This window comes from Magallana gigas, chromosome 9 (assembly GCF_963853765.1).
Source record: "Magallana gigas chromosome 9, xbMagGiga1.1, whole genome shotgun sequence".
NCBI lineage: Eukaryota > Metazoa > Mollusca > Bivalvia > Ostreida > Ostreidae > Magallana > Magallana gigas.
Genome location: NC_088861.1, coordinates 29,065,211 through 29,085,049, shown reverse-complemented (window position 1 = coordinate 29,085,049; position 19,839 = coordinate 29,065,211). Strand labels below are relative to the sequence as shown.

Genomic DNA, 19,839 nt, shown 5'->3' with positions numbered 1-19,839 from the left:
TGTGTTGCTAACACTGAGGGTAATAGAACGGATTATCAACTAAGTCTAAACCAATCAGATTTCAGTATTTAACATGAAAGTATAATAAGATATAATTATAAAAACTGATATCCAATTAGAACACCCTTTTTCTTAACACCAAATAGTTGCTAGAACTCATCAAGAGCAAAGAAAACGCCGAAAGATTGATAAAATATAGAACACTATATAGTTGAACACACTATTTGTTAATTGAAAAAAAATATACTATATATATAACAATTTTGAATTGTCCTTTGGAAATTCATTTTAAATGATTTTTCAGAAGTTATGAAATTAATATAGACAATTATGCCTGAACTTCAATTTCTATGCTCACATTTAAAAAGCATTGCATATGGGGACTTATATTAACCTATTTAAATATCCCATTGTCAATGTTCAAAAAAGAGGTACGTCCTATTGAATTAGAAGCAGTGAGTACCGTTTTGTCACGTGATACCCCAGCTTTGGGACAACAGTACATGTAGTAGAGTGCGCTTTGATATTTTCTTCAGGGACATTCATACCAGAATGCTTATAACGGACAAAATACTATATGCTGCATAGCTTGCGCTTCTGCATTTAATATATATTTATGCATTTTACTACCGTAACTATTTAAGCATTGAATCATTATTTTTTGAAAGATGTGGTCTCATAACTGCAACGGTGTGTGCATACAAATTGAATATCGCGCGCTAGCGCGTTATGATAATGTGTTTGCACACACCGTTGCAGTTATGAGACCACATCTTTCAAAAAATAATGATTCAATGCTTATATTTACGTTTTATAACATTTATTTCCTTCCCGAAAATCTGATTTCTTTTTTAAAAGCTCTGTCTTATTCAACAAGTTATACGAAATTAACGGAAGAGCCATTGGAACAGCCGAATTATGCTGACAAAAATAGTGCACAGCGTTTTAAATTCTAATAACTTGTAACCGGAACCAGTACGACAAGGGCAATAACTCTTGTGATCAAAGTCTCTCCAAAGTCAAATACTGGCTCAGTTAAAAATCAACCCAGGTAAGGGGATTCCTGAACTATGGTCAACACTTGTAATGAAAACACCAGTAAGATTTAACACAATTTATTAATGTTTATAGAGTTGATTTAAGTCAAGGATAGCAACAAGAATTTTATAATAATAGACAAAAATATGGAATTTAACAAACAGAAGTACTCAAAGGGAAAATTACTCTGAAAATATGTATAATCTGAATTTATAATGAACTGATATTACAATAGATACTTGATTATTTAATTGAATTCTACAATTAATAAAAAAAATAAGAAAATGCAAAAATGCCAAATAATTGCCAAAAATCAAAATATGTTCCTACTGGGCCACCATAGAATCTAAAAATAGATTTAATAATAACAGACGAGGAACGATGAATAAGGAACGAGCTACATCTCTATAAATATCAAATTTCTCCTCTATGACAAATGAATGTAAAAATGACTAATATAATCCTCCTTATAAAAATAAGTTATCTACAACACCTTGAAACCAGGACTGGGAAAGGGAAAACCTATCTAAACTTACACTCCAAACCCTAAGGAAAATCTGTATTATAAAAAAAAATGCTTTAAACCCTACAAAAATGAACTAAATCCTAACTCTACATAAATCATGCTTTCTTATGCTAAACCTAACTCTAACCTATTCATAGCTGTAAAACCAAGAGGTTTAAGTGCCAAGAATAGAAAGGGAGACTTACCATAAGGTAATCACTCCCCAACCCAAGTAAAGAAAACTGACCGAACACTCTCTTATATATACCTGTATTCTATTCACTAATTTTAACCAATGAAAACCAAAGAAACTAGAGTAACTTAGCCAATCAGAGAACAGGTAACTTTATAACTTAGGCAAAAGTGACAACATGGATACTATTTCCTGTAGAAGTGTAACTATAAATAGGATAATTTTTAACTTGTTCAAAATATGAGAGTAGAAAGAATTAAATGATCAACAGTAAGTATTTGAACCTTAAGAATGACAATAAACTGTTTAAACTGTAAAAACTTTAAGAAAAATGCAAACTGTATAATGAAAATAAACAAATTTGTTACATTCCTCTCCCCTTAAAAATAATCAAAATCACAGATTTTGTTTAATTACATAATAAATAATGTCAAAAGTGAAGAGGTTTCATGTCCCTAGCGTTATAACATGTTGGGAGTTTAAATAGTGGTGTAGAAGAGGCTGATGCTCGACGTCTGGCTTCTGCTGCCCTGTCCCTGGCGTCCCTATGTATAGTAGGCAAGGGCATATCTATCTGTCCAGGATCACAGTATCTTGGGTTTTTAATGTTCCGACACAAAATACACCCCTGAAGTCCTGGGTGTTTCTTATCCCAATGCTTACGGATGGGCGTAATTTTAAAAGCTCTGAAGGAGCATCCTTCCTTAGGACAATAATACACCGGCACAAATTCCTTATGAAATTTTATGAAGTGGGCCCTGTACGATCCTATTTTATGAAAGACGTGCTCCTCAGATGGACAGCTAGGAATTGAACACGCTTGTTCATCTGAGGGCCACTCCTTAGGAAAAGATGTACCAAAGAGCTCCCCCATCTCCTCTTGCTCAACTGATAACTGTAAAACATCGGCCATCCTAGCTGAAAATAAAAGAATAATAGGATAACCCAGATTAATGATAGAATTGCAAGCATTTCTCAATTGTAAATAACCTACTCCGAAATAACTGATGATAAAATCTTAAATTCTAAGACTTTATTGTAAACTGTACTATATAAAGGGTAATTCAATAGCTATCTATTCAAAATATGTTTTCTCCTAAAGAAAAACATCTAAAATAAAAGATGCCTAAATGTATCTATCCCTATAGATAAACTATATGAAAAACCCTAGGGTTGCTTCTAGTTCAGTACAAGGGAGATAAACTAAGGATCATCTACGGAAAGCATTAATCTAAAAATGCTAAACTCTCAATGATTCGTATCTATGTATTACTGATACTAGATATTCAAAATATCTATCATGTACTGTTTTGACTTCTAGATAATTATATTATAGAAGATACCATCATGTCTTAATAATTAAAACACATAACTATCCTTTATCCAATAAAGTTCAAATACAGTATAACCTGAAGGTTAATTTCAAGAGCAAGAAATAAAACAACTCAGAAACACAAACAAAACAACAAGCAATCTAGATGTGACTAGTAATTTATAATTAAACTTAAATGTTACCTCTATGTATCAGTTATGTTATGCTATCCTGACATACTAAACAAAAATTTAATCAACTCTATAATTATTTAATGAATAATAAAGAAAAATATAAAAACAGACTATGTACATAAGCATAAAAATAATAAAATATGCCTAGATACTGGTTCAAGGTGAGTAGACAACTGGAGGTTTAATTCTTCTACCCCATCTTGACTGTCTGAAAGGTTCAGCACTGGGCACAGTAAAATCTGGTGAAGCAGAATCTATCTCTGCATCTTCAGGCTCAAAAGACTCTGAAGATTCTAACCTGCTAAATTCAGGGGGTTCTATAGACTCGTCTGAAAGGGTATCTACTGGTAACCAGTTTTTAGGTGGAAGAATACCTTCATAGGGTTTAAGTTGGTCAACATGAACTACTTTCAAAGGACTTTTGGGATCTCTCTGTATTTGATACGTAACATCTGTGATCTTTTTGGTCACTTTGTAAGGTCCCGTCCAACCTAGACCTAATTTTACACCTGCTGCTGGTTACCAGTAGATACCCTTTTAGACGCGTCTATAGAACCCCCTGAACTCCCAACATGTTATAACGCTAGGGACATGAAACCTCTTCACTTTTGACATCTGTGATTTTGTTTATTTTTCAGGGGGGGGGGGAGGAATGTAACAAATTTGTTTATTTTCATTATACAGTTTGCATTTTTCTTAAAGTTTTTACAGTTTAAACAGTTTATTGTCATTCTTAAGGTTCAAATACTTACTGTTGATCATTTAATTCTTTCTACTCTCATATTTTGAACAAGTTAAAAATTATCCTATTTATAGTTACACTTCTACAGGAAATAGTATCCATGTTGTCACTTTTGCCTAAGTTATAAAGTTACCTGTTCTCTGATTGGCTAAGTTACTCTAGTTTCTTTGGTTTTCATTGGTTAAAATTAGTGAATAGAATACAGGTATATATAAGAGAGTGTTCGGTCAGTTTTCTTTACTTGGGTTGGGGAGTGATTACCTTATGGTAAGTCTCCCTTTCTATTCTTGACACTTAAACCTCTTGGTTTTACAGCTATGAATAGGTTAGAGTTAGGTTTAGCATAAGAAAGCATGATTTATGTAGAGTTAGGATTTAGTTCATTTTTGTAGGGTTTAAAGCATTTTTTTTTATAATACAGATTTTCCTTAGGGTTTGGAGTGTAAGTTTAGATAGGTTTTCCCTTTCCCAGTCCTGGTTCAAGGTGTTGTAGATAACTTATTTTTATAAGGAGGATTATATTAGTCATTTTTACATTCATTTGTCATAGAGGAGAAATTTGATATTTATAGAGATGTAGCTCGTTCCTTATTCATCGTTCCTCGTCTGTTATTATTAAATCTATTTTTAGATTCTATGGTGGCCCAGTAGGAACATATTTTGATTTTTGGCAATTATTTGGCATTTTTGCATTTTCTTATTTTTTTATTAATTGTAGAATTTAATTAAATAATCAAGTATCTATTGTAATATCAGTTCATTATTAATTTCAGATTATACATATTTTCAGAGTAATTTTCCCTTTGAGTACTTCTGTTTGTTAATTTCCATATTTTTGTCTATTATTATAAAATTCTTGTTGCTATCCTTGACTTAAATCAACTCTATAAACATTAATAAATTGTGTTAAATCTTACTGGTGTTTTCATTACAAGTGTTGACCATAGTTCAGGAATCCCCTTACCTGGGTTGATTTTTAACTGAGCCAGTATTTGACTTTAGAGATACTTTGATCACAAGAGTTTTTGCCCTTGTCGTACTGGTTCCGGTTACATAATACATGCTCCACCAACTGAGCTATCTGCCGGTACTCGAACCGGTATGACCCTCACACCCCTCCCCCCTAAATGATCTCCGTCCCCGAAGACCACCCCAGGCTCCTCCCCTGGCAGGAGTTCACCCATCAGTTCCAGGGGAAGAGCCTGGGGTGATCTTCAAGGACGAAGATCATTTAAGGGGGGAGGAATGTGACGGTCAGACCGGTTTGAATACCGGCGCCAGATAGCTCAGTTGGTAGAGCACCTGACTAGAGATTCAGGGGGCCTGGGTTCGAATCCCGGTCTGGTCCGTCATTATTTCTCCCATCCCGTTACATTTGGTGCCGTGACCAACCCCTGGAACTGACGGGTGAACTCCTGCCAGGGGAAGAGCCTGGGGTGGTCTTCGGGGACGGAGATCATTTAGGGGGGAGGGGTGTGAGGGTCATACCGGTTCGAGTACCGGCAGATAGCTCAGTTGGTGGAGCACCTGACTAGAGATTCAGGGGTCCCGGGTTCGAAACCCGGTCTGGTCCGTCATTATTTCTCCCATCCCGTTACATATGGTGCCGTGACCAACCCCTGGAACTGACAGGTGAACTCCTGCCAGGGGAAGAGCCTGGGGTGATCTTCAGGGACGGAGATCATTTAAGGGGGGAGGAATGTGACGGTCAGACCGGTTCGAATACCGGCGCCAGATAGCTCAGTTGGTAGAGTACCTGACTAGAGATTCAGGGGGCCCGGGTTCGAATCCCGGTCTGGTCTGTCATTATTTCTCCCATCCCGTTACAAACTCAATTTTATTTTTCTTTATGTAACTGAATGAATATACTTTTGGTATACTAGGAAATTATTCAATTGAATTCATTTAACCGTCAAAATATATTTACATCAATGAACTATTAATCAGCGGAAGTATAATATCAGGTCGTGATCCGGTTTGAAGTCGCGAGAAGAGTCAGTTCATGTTTTTCGAGAAATACTGAAGGAATACTGATCGAATGTATTCATAAGCACTAGATTGGGTAATTGGGTCTTCTGTGTTATGCGTAAATATCACTCAATTAAACCAATGCAATTTGATAGAGGGAAAGAAAGTGAATGTAAATATACTGATATATGATTTGGTGTATGCATATGACTATCGTTTTACTGATTTAATGCATTTGTAAGAATAAACGAAAATATTATTATCAAATTATCAAATATATATGTGTAGGGTTTATACTGGTGATTATTTATTAATTGTATGCTCGAATGATTATAATTGTGCTTCAAATATGACTAAGAAAAATAAATTCCAGCCACTATTTATATATTTTGCAACACGGGATACAAAAGGAGTTCTGTCATTGTCTTTTCGTGCACGTGGTAAACCATAGCGCGTTATCGAATACGAGTTTCTTCTCTTAATTTTGCTTATGAAAAAATGAAGGTAGTCCTTAGAACTGTCATAACTCAACTATAAACATATCAATTATAGACTTACGTCAACCCAGTAGTAGACGTAAACTTACGACTGTTTTTTGACGTAACGTCTAACGTACGATATTTTGTGATTAAGCAAAATCTTGCCAAAAAATCTTACGTCAAACTTACGTCTACGATTAAACGTACGATTTTTTGTGAATAGATCCCCTGGTACATAAATTAACCCATCGATTTCGTTACACCCGATTGCATACCTGAAACTCGTGACCGACATGTAGTATTCCTTTCGTGGTCTTTGGATTTTATGCATTTATTTCTTATTCTATGTACATGTTCTGTTGGTAAATAATGCATCGGTTAATTTATGTGATGTTCATAGTATTATATTCACCTTGCTTGAAAAAAGTACGTAAAATTTGATAATGCAAGGCGACCGAGTAACACAGCGAGACAAAATGTACGTCCACACAGGTGAGACCTCTACAGCTAAGTACTCTGAACTGTTCAGATGTCTGCCCCTTATACAGTAAAACACGCTTATAACGAAGTCCCAGGGACGGCCAATTTAACTTCGTTATAAGCGTAATTCGTTATATCCGCCAAGTTTACAACATGAAATAGAGACTTGGGGAATGAAGTTCACTTCGCTGTAAGCGTCAATTCATTATAAGCGTGTTCGCTATAACCGTGTTTTACTGTATAAGGGTTGTAGGGGCAGCATTGATGAAAGAGAAATATGGCGGACAGTGCCTATTTACGAGCAGTGGTCAGCTTTAAATTGGTTGATATAAGGCCCCATTTAAGCATTATTTTTTAAAATGTGAGCATAGAAATGAAAGATCAGACTTGTTTTCCCATATTTATTTCATAAATTCTGAAAAAATAATTGAAAATGAGTTTCCAAAGGACAATTCAACATGATTCAAAATGGTGAAGTATATTCTTAATACGCCTAGTTTACACTGAAACTTGTAGTAGCCCTTAACACCTTGCAACTTATTCATCTGATTGGTCTGTCGATAAAAGTAAACAGATACCTAATTTAGTATGCAAATTTATGCCGACGTCACAAAATCCGGCGTTCAAGGACCATCAAGACCAGGAATGGAGAAACAATAGTCGACATGTTGGATCGTTTGTGAAGGTTTGTTGTTTCTTTTTTAAAATAATCCAGTTATTATCATAAGAAAGTAAGTGACAAGTGCATGAATTTCACTTAAAATTAATCAAAAGATTTTGGATGTGCATGTTTTTAATAACGTTCTGGACTAGTTATCGGCTAGAACAAGTTATCGGCTAGATCACGATTGCGGGTATTTAGAACATGTTTATTTGAGGTACGGTATCTCTGTCGTCTGCTACGAGTAAAGAAACGTTTATTCACTGATATGTAATAAACGAGCATTTTATTTTACTTGTTAATTTACTTACTTTCACTTTCAGCGATGGGGAGGGGGGGGGGGGCGTGAATGACGTAACAGGATAAAAACCTGTTAAAGCTGACAAGATTTCATAAATACACATTATTTCCCTTTTATCTCCGACTACCGCTATAATTGGTTGTCGATTTCTATTGTTATGCTCATCACTACAACCCCCTTGGCCCTACATAAGGCCGAGAGTACTATTCATGTTTCACCACATTCTGGTATTTCATTCATACGAAAGCCCATTGAGCTCATTTTCGTAGGTAAAAAAAAAAATTTTTTTCGCGAATAAACGCGAAACTTTCGCGATGTAACGCGTTAGTTTCGCGAATAAACACGAAACTTTCGTGATATAACGCGTTATTTTCGCGAATAAACGCGTTAGTTTTGCGAATAAACGTGTAACTTTCGCGAATGAACGCGTAACTTTCGCGAATTAATTTTTAACGCGTAGCTTTCGCGAATTGACGTGAAACTATTATATAAATATTGTCATATCATACAAAGCCTTTATGAAGAAAGTCGATTGAAAACAAACACATTTTAACTTTTATATCATAGCGAGCGCAGCTAGGGCGAGCTCCATAGACAACGTGTACGAACGGAGGAAATTCGAGTTGAAATCTGCACATTGTTCAAAGAAAATTTTGTGGACCCGCGTGAAAACGTTCTACTATCCCAGTGATCCTTTGCGGTGCATAGCAACATGGTGGAACATGAAGTGATTCTACGGAAAATTCTTACCTCTAAATTGCATACATCATTTTCATTTAACAATTAAAAAAATCCTTCTAAAAACATTACAGTAAACAACACATAAGCTTACGTAAAAAACTTTTGCTGACATATGACGTCATTTCCTTTCCCGAATTTGTCCGACAATTTACGAAAACTGTCGAGCGCAAAAGAAGGTTAACTATGACGTCACAAAGACCTCGCGTTTTAATTTCCCGTGATACATTTATAGGTGGATCAAGCATATATACTGGATGTAACATGAAGGAAGTACTCAGTATCAGTGTTAACGGTGGCTCTTTGGCTGATTAGTTTTGTTTTGATGATTTTTTTTTTGCTTAGTAAATACACATGCAAGTTCCATGCTAAATTGATTGTCATATTGTTCCAATCATATATGCATACGTTAGCTAGGTGACAAAAAATTATTAAGAAAGAAAAGTCTAATCATTATTAGATCTACGTGCAGCCACGTCATTTTGTAATGAATAGATAAAAGAAAAGAATTAAACTGTTAAAATATCTACCGGTACATGTATTTGTTTTATAGTTGCATATGTGGTCAAATAATATTGGATATCACACACTAAAAAAGGGGTGAGGGCACATGTCTACAACGCTTATATAGCGTACAAAAATTAAAAAGATTTAAAACAAAATTAATGTCACAGAGGAAAATAGTTAAAACACAGGTTACAACAAGGAACAACATGAGAAATAACAGACAAAATTTATTTTTTACTGATTTTAATGATCATTATTAAAAGGTAAAGAAAAGATAAAACATAATTGTATCTTAAAAAAAACGGCGTTGTGTTTATCAAAATATTTTAATACAATGTAAGTCTGTTTAACATTTTATTAATGCCCAGTGGTAGTTTGTTGAAGTGTACAAGACTAGAAAGGGGCCATTGGAATAAAAGTTTGATAACTTCGGGTTCCTTGTGGTGGTGAAAGTTTTCGAGACAAAGCCAAAGTTTTTTGGTTAGGGCAAGTTCACTGGTTGCATTTAACAATGATGACAGATGTGTGCTCGCCCCAACGGTCACACCGTAAAACATATTAAAATACTTATCATTTTAATATCTTTTTCTTATAAAATTGATATAAATTACCTTTAAAATCTTAGTATTAATTTTTCAATGACATGTGTGATAAATTTGGAGGACGAATTTACGTCATCTAGATTTGAACAAAAGGTTAAAAATTTCAATTCACAGCTTGACTTATCTTTCTGATATTAAACTAGACGTCGCGGCGATATAACATATCATAACGTATTAAAGCTGCTTGGTCCGATTTTTTTGTAATTACAGTATCAATTTTTTTTTCATACAAATCATTTATCTTAGAAAGTTATGGACTTTCTCTTATTTACACCAGCAGAATCAGTCTCCTTTCTAAGTTAGAAATATTGAAAGTAAATAAAAATAATTTCTCTTTGGGCAAACGAAAAAACAAACCAAAATGCATCACGGGAATGTTTAGAAAAGGAAACCGCTTGGTTTCGTCCCCCGAATGATTGGGGTTATTCAACTCGCATGCTATGCATCGATTGTAAAGAAAGCAGACTTTAGAAATATTAGCGAACAAAACGTACACATGTTTATTTGTAATTTGTCTGATCATTTCGACCCTTATTTAAAGCGGTGTCAAATTCGTAATACAACCTTACCCGTCTCGTCGTCAGGGGTGAAATTTAACATGAGGCGAAATAACGCGGTACCTTTTAATGTCGTTTGTTTTGTCAGCAAATATTGTACGTATTTTTCTTCATTGAAATTTGGCATAATTGACGGGTAAAACTACTGCAATGTCTATTATTATACATATACTTAGCATAGCCATCGTTTAAAAGCGTGCATAAAATTTGATATAAAATCGGACCAAGCAGCTTTAAATTCTAAATAATAATATTTAATAAACGTTTAATTCGAATTAAAATTGTTATAATTAAAATATGTTCCTGCCCCATTTTCAATAATACAGCGCCCATTATAGAATATGAGAAGCGCAATGCATTATGTCCTTTGAAAATCAGTTCTAAGATTTTAAAGATTTCCTACGTTTGAATTTATGTTAATTTGTATAAGGTTAAGTCTAATTCATTTACATCTTTATATAATATTATTTTGTTTTATTTAAATTAATATATTTGTTTTCAGTAATTATTCTTCATAGGGGGTCTTCTATGAAATAACAATATTTATACTTTCGTTTATTCGCGAAAGTAACGCGTTATATCGCGATAGTTACGCGTTTATTCGCGATAGTTACGCGTTTATTCGCGAAATAACGCGTTATATCGCGAAAGTTACGCGTTATATCGCGAAAGTTCTGCGTTTATTCGCGAAAGTTACGCGTTTATTCGCGAAAGTTTCGCGTTTATTCGCTAAAAACATTTTTTTACCTACGAAATTGAGCTCAATGGCCTTTTGCACATTGAACTGTGTTTTATATTAAAATAACTTAACAGATCGAGAGAACGATAAGAATTCAACCATTTACATTGTCTAAATTTATGCAGATATATTCAAATATAAATAAATAAAAAAAAACGCGTATTTTTTTCTGAGAACTGGTCCAAGACATATAAAGCTTTATGTGATCTACTAAATTTAACAGTTCTATTTCTATTGTGAAAAGATCAATTAGACAAATAAACAATGGTAATTAACAAAGAAATATTTTTTTTATTAATTTCAGAATCATCTTATTATCTGTCAAGGTGTCCAACCAATGGACGCCCGTACTTGGGCCCAGGATGTGTTGAGGTGTCATCTATGTGAGACCCCAGCCCCTCCTATGTACTGCGACATTTGTCACATTCATTTATGCAAAGCGTGTGTGGGGGAACATCTCTCTGACGAATCTACAGAACACAAAGTGGTGCCATTTAAAAAGCGTGGATTTAAGCCTAAATGTTCAAAGCATTCCACACAATTATGTGACCTTTATTGCGAACAATGTGAAATTCCTATTTGTGTGGAGTGTGTCTCCTCAGATAAACATCTAGGCCATAGAATGGTTGGGATTTTGAAAATTGTAGAAAACAAGAAAGAAGCTTTACTGGGAAATTTACAAGAATTAGAAAATACCATTTATCCTAAATACCAAAAGATTGCATCTAACATCCTAATTCAGAAAGCTGTTCTTAATGAAAACTCCCACAAACTGACATCAGCTATAGGAAAACATGGAGAAGATTTGCACAGAGCAATTGACACTGCTATTGAGAAATTTAAATCTGATGTGACAGAAAACAAATCCAAACAAGTGGCTGTCCTTGATAAGCAGGAAGATGAAATCAAACACAGTATTTCTGAAATCGAACAGAACATTACTGTTCTTAAAAAAATACTAAACTCCAATGATGTCAACCTTGTCTCTTACTACAAATCCAGGAATGCTGAATTCAGAAGACTGCCGCCTAAACTTTCATTACCCTCACCAAGATTCATCCCTCAGAAGATTAACAAAGAACAGTTTTATCAGCTGATCGGTTCTCTATCAGCGTTATCCATCGAAACAGAAGAACATGGCCACACAATGGATTCTCCCGGTGGCGAGTCCTCTCCCTCGGACAGAGCATTTATTGGTGTACCACGGATCGTCACAGAAATAAACACCGAGTATGGAGAATCTAATGAATTACTCAGTGTGTCCTGTCTGAGTGATGATGAAGTTTGGGCGACTGGTGGGGACAACATAATGAGACTCTACAACCTCCATGGTAAACTAATTAAGTCCATCCAAACCAAGTCAGGGAACATACCAATAGACATAGCAGTGGCACAGAGTGGTGAACTATTTTATACTGATCCTGAAGATAGTACTGTGAACATAGTGAAAAATTCAAAAATACAGACAGTGATCAGACTACCGGGATGGAACCCTTGTTTTATATGTAGTACCTCTTCTGGCGGCATCCTTGTTGCAATGACCAGTGAGGATGAGAAACAAGCAAAAGTCGAGCGTTACTCTGGTTCCATCAAGAAACAAACAATTCAATACGATGACGAAGGACAGCCTTTGTATTCATCTTATTATCACACAAAAAACATATGCGAGAACATGAACTTGGACATATGTGTGGCTGACAGTTACACTGATATGCGTGCAGTAGTTGTGGTTAATCAGTTCGGGAAATTCCGGTTTACATACACCGGTATTCCCTCCACTACCAAGGAACCATTTGAACCATCTGGCATCACTACAGACAGCCAGGGTCGGATCCTGACAGCAGACAAAAACAACCACCGTATCCACATCCTGGATCAGGATGGAAAATTCCTCTGCTATATTAACAATTGTCATTTACAGGATCCATACGGCTTATGCGTGGACACCAGAGACAACCTCTTTGTGGCCGAGTACAATACAGGTACAATAAAGAAAATCCAGTATTACATTTAAACTAAATATATGGTGCCCGAATCTGTCATGGGTGATGCATCAATACAAGGAATTAAATGGCTCAATAAAAAATCTTTTTATAGTTTCACGAACATAAATACATGCATACTACATACCACACACACACACACACACACACACACACAAAGACACACAATCAGGGTCATATCCCACTGAGGTTCAGCAAAAGAAGTCACACGTTCAAAGGGAAAAAAAAGATATACATAACCTAATCATCAGGTGTTGTGATAGAGCTGACAGTGTCGGAAAATAGATTGTTGTTATTTTTTTAATTGGAATGAAAATGCGCCACTATAAGAACAGTTCTTTTAATAAGTTTTATATAGTGGATTGTGACGTTAAGATTTTTTAAACCTGTATCTCCACTTGCCATACACAGTAACAATTAAATGTACTATAAGTATTAATCGGCAGTTGAAGAAAATAATTTAAAGCATTATTGTTCCATTTGCCAGAATTTTGTAGTTAGTAACAGATATGATTTATACTTTTTTGTTTTCTAAATTTGTATCATTAAGGCCACACCAATTTGATTTCTTGGTCTTCGGATTTTAGTCAAAAAAATATTGGGGCGAGCGAGCGATTTAATAATTTTAAAATTAAAATACTGAAATTTGAAAATTTAGGAGCGACATAAAAAAAAATAGAGGCGAGCGATTACATTTTATTTTAAAATATCATTATTTTCTTTGAAATACATGTAAAAATCATTATTTCACTGTACTAAAACCACTGTGCAATGTCTCAGATTATACTTTCACACCCTATTAGTCAAAACTGGAATTATATAACAATAATGGTGCAAATTATGTATTTTGGGCACATGCATACAATATGAACAGCTTTTACCTTCGGACAAAATAATGAAATAAATTGTTAGCAAAGAATGCACACTGTTCTACATGTATTTGTTACAATTTCACTTCATCATGAACAACATTCAACAGTTTATCTTCTGCACCTCTTGGGCAGAAATTTCCCCCCGATGTTCTTGCATCTTTCCCATTATTTTTACAAATCTGGCATATGGGTCTAACAATAGAATATTGCTCAAATAAGCCAGAAATGTAAGGGTCTGTATCATCTAAAAGACTGTCAACACTTCCGCAGTGAACACAAACTGGAGGTAAGTAGTGGTTTAAGGAGGTTGAGAAATAACTTGTTTCCACTTCTGTTGTGCACTTTATGGCCTCACGACCAACCATGCCTGGATCTTCCACATCCTCTGCTACCACGGGGTCTCCACATGTGTAAACATGATCCTCCTTTAAACGCAGCAACAGTTCCTCCTACAATAACATGACATCATGAAAAAAAAGTTTCACAAATCTACTTTAATATCAACTTAAATTTAGCGTAGTTAAAACTGCAAGTACTGAAGGCCTCTTAAGCTTGCTAAATGAGACAGTGAAGCCACCAGTAACATACAATACTAATAACTTACTTGTTCACGGGTAAGCTTTTAATCACTGTAGACACATCTTGGTTTTGAGCACTCTCCACATACAATAAATTCATAACATCACAAACTTTTTGGGTCTTAAATGTATCTCGGTTATGCCTGTGGTTGGCAGTGGCAGGATCATCCTGTACTTGAGCACTCGGCCTGTATGTATCGCCTGTTACTTGTCCATACACCTAATAAATTTGATAGTTTAAGAATCATATATTATAACCCATAAACAAAGTACATGAAATTAATCAATGCCTTATTAACATGAACAATTTTAATGTTCTTTTTCATTTTATCGGATCTTAATATGTTTCGGAATCCTTTGAATGAAAAATTAAGCCTACCTCGTCAAAGGCTTGATAATGGCCATCTCCTCCAGGAATAGGGTCCGGAAGAAAATGCAAACTCTGGAATTCAGCAACAGGAAGCCTTGGGGGTTAATAACTGTGCAATATAAAAACTGTGTTGCAAAAAATATGATGATATTAGTGTTAAACTTCTCCATGGATTTTTTCTCTACTCATTGATAGCTTTTTTCAAATATCAAAGTACTATAAAGAATTCCATGGTAATGGTTTTGAAATTTTTCTTAATATATTACTATAATTACACTATTTATGATGTATTTTTTTTTATCAATGGTGAATACATGATACTGTACAAAATAAATCCTGAAGAGTTCAGTAAATTTACCATGGTCTTATTTACCTGCAAGTTCTTAACCTTACGTAAATCTCCCGTAGACATGTCAACAGTGAGATTGGAATTAAGGACCTGACTAACAACATCAAGAGAGGCTTGAATTTCTTCATCTGGAATGCCTGTGTATACTTTTAAATGTTCATCGTTCAGTTTCATTCTCTTCAATCGAGGGTTAACAAGTGTTAACAAGGGTTAGGTTCTTTACATGCTGAGGAGCTGGTTAATGCTACTTGCTGTGCAATAATAAATTGTACAAACTTACAATTAAGTGTAGGGGTTATTTCTGCAACGTCCATACTGCGATGATGAATTGGGCATTTTGTCTTTCACGCAGACGAACTTCCACAATCGAATCAACAGACAAGATAATGTCTTTCGATTCCACACACTTTTCATCGTAGAATTTACCCCCCGAAAAGTTGGTGACTGTATTTGCCAATAAGTCAATACCTTCCTGATCACTTATTCTGACCACAACTCTTGAACGTTTGTAAACAACCGCGAAACTTCGAAGAAATGTTCAATGTAAATCGAGACTTTCACACGCAGTATAAAAAAGCTTTGATTTCAAGCGCAATCATGACTAAATAAAAAAATATAAAAATAAAAACCGAAAAATGGAGCGGAAAACGGAACGAAAATTTCCGGATGCGGGATTTATTTTTTAATATTATTTTTTAAAAAGCCATAAGGAACGTGCGCGCGGATCCGGCGACCAAGAAATCAAATTGGTGTGGCCTAAGCTGTTATTTCTGTTAACAATGTATATTGTACTACAATTATTTCATTCCATATGTCATTATTTAACGTATTAAAAACAATTTAAAATGAGATTTGAGTTTTTGCCATCAATTTCATGCATAATGAAGGTGGAAATTAATTAAAGTACAATTAAAGTTATTCAGTAAAAATTTGATATAAATTTGATATGTATTACATTGTAATAACTTTAATTTTTCAACAATCTGAATTATTTACAATGGCTTATCAATCTCCTGATGAAAAAGAGATACAAAGGAACATTTAATATATGTGACAAAACAGTTAATGCAAAAATGGGGAGGGATTAACAAATATACTTCGACCTCACCCCTGTAAAAATGGTACACTTTGTCACACTGAACATACTTTTGTTGACGACTTACATTCTTGTTCATTGGTATGTCGTGGTGGAATACTCTAAAACCTTGCCTGGCCCCATTGGCCTGGCCTGGCCTCAAAGTTTGCATCCACCCACTCTAAGCCTAAAAATTGGCTTGGTATCAAATTTTGGCCCGGACTCAAATTTGGACTGGCCCCAAATTTGGCCTCTACAAAAATTTTTGCCCTCAATTTTATTTTTATATCTTTATATACTAGTATTTGATGATTTCATTGATTTTTTTTATTAATTTATTTTCAATGCACATTAAACATCCCATTTGATGACATTATTGTCTTTTAGTGACATCCCGATGGATGCCTTGGCGTCTTATAGTGACAGTCTATTAAAAATAATAGTTGCAATTTAAAATGTAGTACTAATTATGTATATAAACGACTACAGATATGTTGAGTAAACTATTATAATAGATTTTTATTTAAATTCTTAAGAACTTAAGAATGTGAGTTTGCTCTGCCATTGTATAATAACCATGGCGTGTTTTTGGAATGTACTTAGAACAAAATGCTCTCAGGCCCAGGATTAGACAAGATCAATGTAACTATTCCTTTATCAACGACGTGTTTAAGAAGAAATGGAAGAGGCCAATATTTGTTTATTCTAACCAACATCAAAGGTCATAAAATGTTATTCTTTGTTCAACTTCTGATAATGACAATTCCCCATAGGATAAAAATTGTTTCCTAAACATACAAACAACACAGGTGATGATTAATAACCATCACCGAGTCGAGTTATCGGAGGATGCAATGTTGCAGACGTTCAGAATTGCCAATAATTAAATTAGACCGTGTTAAATGACAGGATAGGCGATGAATCCAACCCCAATGTAGCAGATTAGGGCATACTCTAAAACCTGGCCTGGCCTCAAAGTTGGCCTGGCCTCACTTTTGGCCTCAAAATTGGCCTGGCCCAAAATTTTGGGCTGGCCTCAAATTTTGGCCTGGCCTCAAGTTTGGTCTCTTCAAAAATTTTTGGCCTCTAATTTTAAATTTTTTCTTTTTCTTAGACTTAGATTGAATTTTTATTGATTTCATTTAAAAATTGAAAATTCAATGGTTTTTTTCAATATATAAGGAATAACCATATGAAAAAATATGACAAGTGACCGTTGTTCAATTTTAATTAATTTAATCCATGTCTAAACACACAAAAATACCTATGACATTTTTGTACAGCATTGCTCTTACTATTGTTAAGGAATAGATGATGTCAATACAAAAGCGATTAACCATAAAACTTGAAGTCGCCACCCCCCACCCCTTCTCCCATTTAAAAGTTTAATATCATTTTAAGAGCTGACCTGAATGATATCCAAAATATTTGTAAACTGGTACATACCATTAAATTGTTATCACTGTGTAATGCAGTTTGTTTGCATTACCTGTCAACACCAATCAAGCCCAAATTTCTCTCTCCAGCAGAATTTCGATCTCAACCTTTTCTATCGCTAATCTGCTAAATTGGGGTCAGATTCATTGCCTATCCTGTCATTTAACATTTCGCACGGTCTATTTTAATTAATGGCATTTGTGAACGACTGCAGCATTGCATCCTCTGATAGCTTGACTCAGTGATGGTTATTTATTATCACCTCCTGATTAAAGTAGAGTTTCATGCATGTGTTGCTTGTATATTTTTATCCTATAGGGAATTTTTATTATCAGAATCTGAACAAAGCAAAACATTTGTGACCTTTGATGTTAGTTAGAACAAATATTGGCCTCTTCCATATTTTTTGTCAAACAAATCGTTGGTAAAAGAAGACTTACATAGATACTGCCCGATCCTGAGAGCAGTTTGATCGAAGTACATTGCATAACAATGCCATAGTAGTACTATGGCAAGGCAAAATCACATTCTTAAGTTCTTAATTAAGAATTAAAAACAGACTGAATAAAAATCTATTAGAGTGGATTACTCGACATACCTGTAGTCATAAATATGCATAGTTAGTACTATATTTTCAATTGTAACTAGTATGTTTAATAAACTATCACTATAAGACACTAAAGTCACCAAGTGGGATGCTTACTGTGCATTGAAAATAAATAAATAAATAAAAGATCAATAAAATCATCAAATATGTAAAGAAAATATAAAAATTAATTTGAGGCCAAAAAGTTTGGTAGAGGCCAAATTTGAGGCCAGGACAATTTTTGAGGCCAGACCAAAATTTGGGGCCAGGCCAATTTTGATGCCAAAAGTGAGGCCAGGCCAACTTTGAGGCCAGGCCAGGTTTTAGAGTATGTCGCAGAATAGCGACAAAAAAGGTTGATATCGAATTTCTGCTGGGGAGAGAAATTTGGGATTGATCGGTGTTGACAGGTAACGTAAACAAAATGCAAATTTTAAATTGATACACAGTGAGAAACATATAGTGCTATGTACCAGTTTCAAATGTTTTGGATAACAATCTCTTAAAATGACGTTTAAATTTGGAGGAGGGGGGGGGGGGGGCTCTTAGTTTTAAAGTTAATCGCTTTACTACATGTATTGGCATTATATATTTATTTACAATAGTAAGAGCAGTGGTGTATATGCATGTTATCATTATTTTTGGTGTTTATACTTGGATGAATTTAATTAAACTTTAGTAGTCGGACACTTGTCAAATATATTTTTTCACAGGATTATTCCTTAAACATCATATAAGCATTGAATTTTTAATTTCTAAATCAAAACAATAACAATTCAATCTAAATCTAAGAAAATGAGAAAAAGAATTTTTTTTTAATTTTGACGCCAACAATTTTTGAGGAGGGAAAATTACAGACCAGGACAAACTTTGGGGCAAATCCAATTTTGAGGCCAAAATTGAGGCCATGCCAACTTTATACCAGGCCAGGCTTTAGAGTAATACTATGCTATGTCTTGGCAACAGTTTGATTAAAATCTTGTTGTTGACGAAGTGTGTATACCCTTTATGCCTGCAATGTCAATTTCCATCGAAAAGGGCATGGTGATATTGTCAATGATGATAAAAATAATATTGTAAAATATATCTTCAGCTTTCATAATAATAGACTAAGTATAAAATGCTTAATGACAAAGCGAATGAGTTCTGTACGCATGATTACCTATTGGAATCTAGTGATACGAGTTCCATTATTGTGGTAAGAGAGAACATGATTCATCAGACCAAAGACAAATGTAATTTAACTTTTCAGGTGCAAAAGATATAAATTAATTTCAACAATCTAAATATAGATAAATACGCCAGTTGAACATGATACATGTCAATAAACATCAAATTTAGCTTAAAATAATAATAATTTGGATTTGATTTCTTTTAATGTTATTTATTGAAAGTTTCATACATATTTTCTTCAGTAGATTAAAGAATTGGGTCGCTTAAACTGCCATTTTGAGAACTTGGAAAAATTGAATTTAGCGGAAAACTTGTAATTAAAAATAATATATATATATATATATATATATATATATATATATATATATATATATATATAT

The 19,839-nt window shown here is 34.4% G+C and overlaps 1 protein-coding gene and 1 long non-coding RNA gene across 2 annotated transcripts; one reads left to right on the top strand and one right to left on the bottom strand.

The window, feature by feature from the left end:
* Nucleotides 1-7,533: 7,533 nt before the first annotated feature.
* Nucleotides 7,534-13,563, top strand: LOC136271699 (tripartite motif-containing protein 3-like). Its single transcript, XM_066072123.1, has 2 exons — nucleotides 7,534-7,596; nucleotides 11,321-13,563. Exon 2 carries the CDS (start codon nucleotides 11,354-11,356, stop codon nucleotides 13,028-13,030), a length of 1,677 nt encoding a protein of 558 aa, XP_065928195.1. The 5' UTR covers nucleotides 7,534-7,596; nucleotides 11,321-11,353; the 3' UTR covers nucleotides 13,031-13,563.
* Nucleotides 13,564-14,032: 469 nt separating this feature from the next.
* On the bottom strand, nucleotides 14,033-14,958 carry LOC105329496 (uncharacterized). Its single transcript, XR_010709638.1, has 3 exons — nucleotides 14,849-14,958; nucleotides 14,496-14,689; nucleotides 14,033-14,340 (listed from the first exon to the last, which is right to left on the bottom strand). It is a non-coding gene; the product is annotated as an uncharacterized lncRNA (long non-coding RNA).
* Between the last annotated feature and the right edge of the window lie 4,881 nt (nucleotides 14,959-19,839).

Coding starts and splice junctions, on each gene's coding strand:
- LOC136271699 (XM_066072123.1), top strand. CDS start 11,354: ATGGACGCCCGTACTTGGGCCCAGGATGTGTTGAGGTGTCATCTATGT.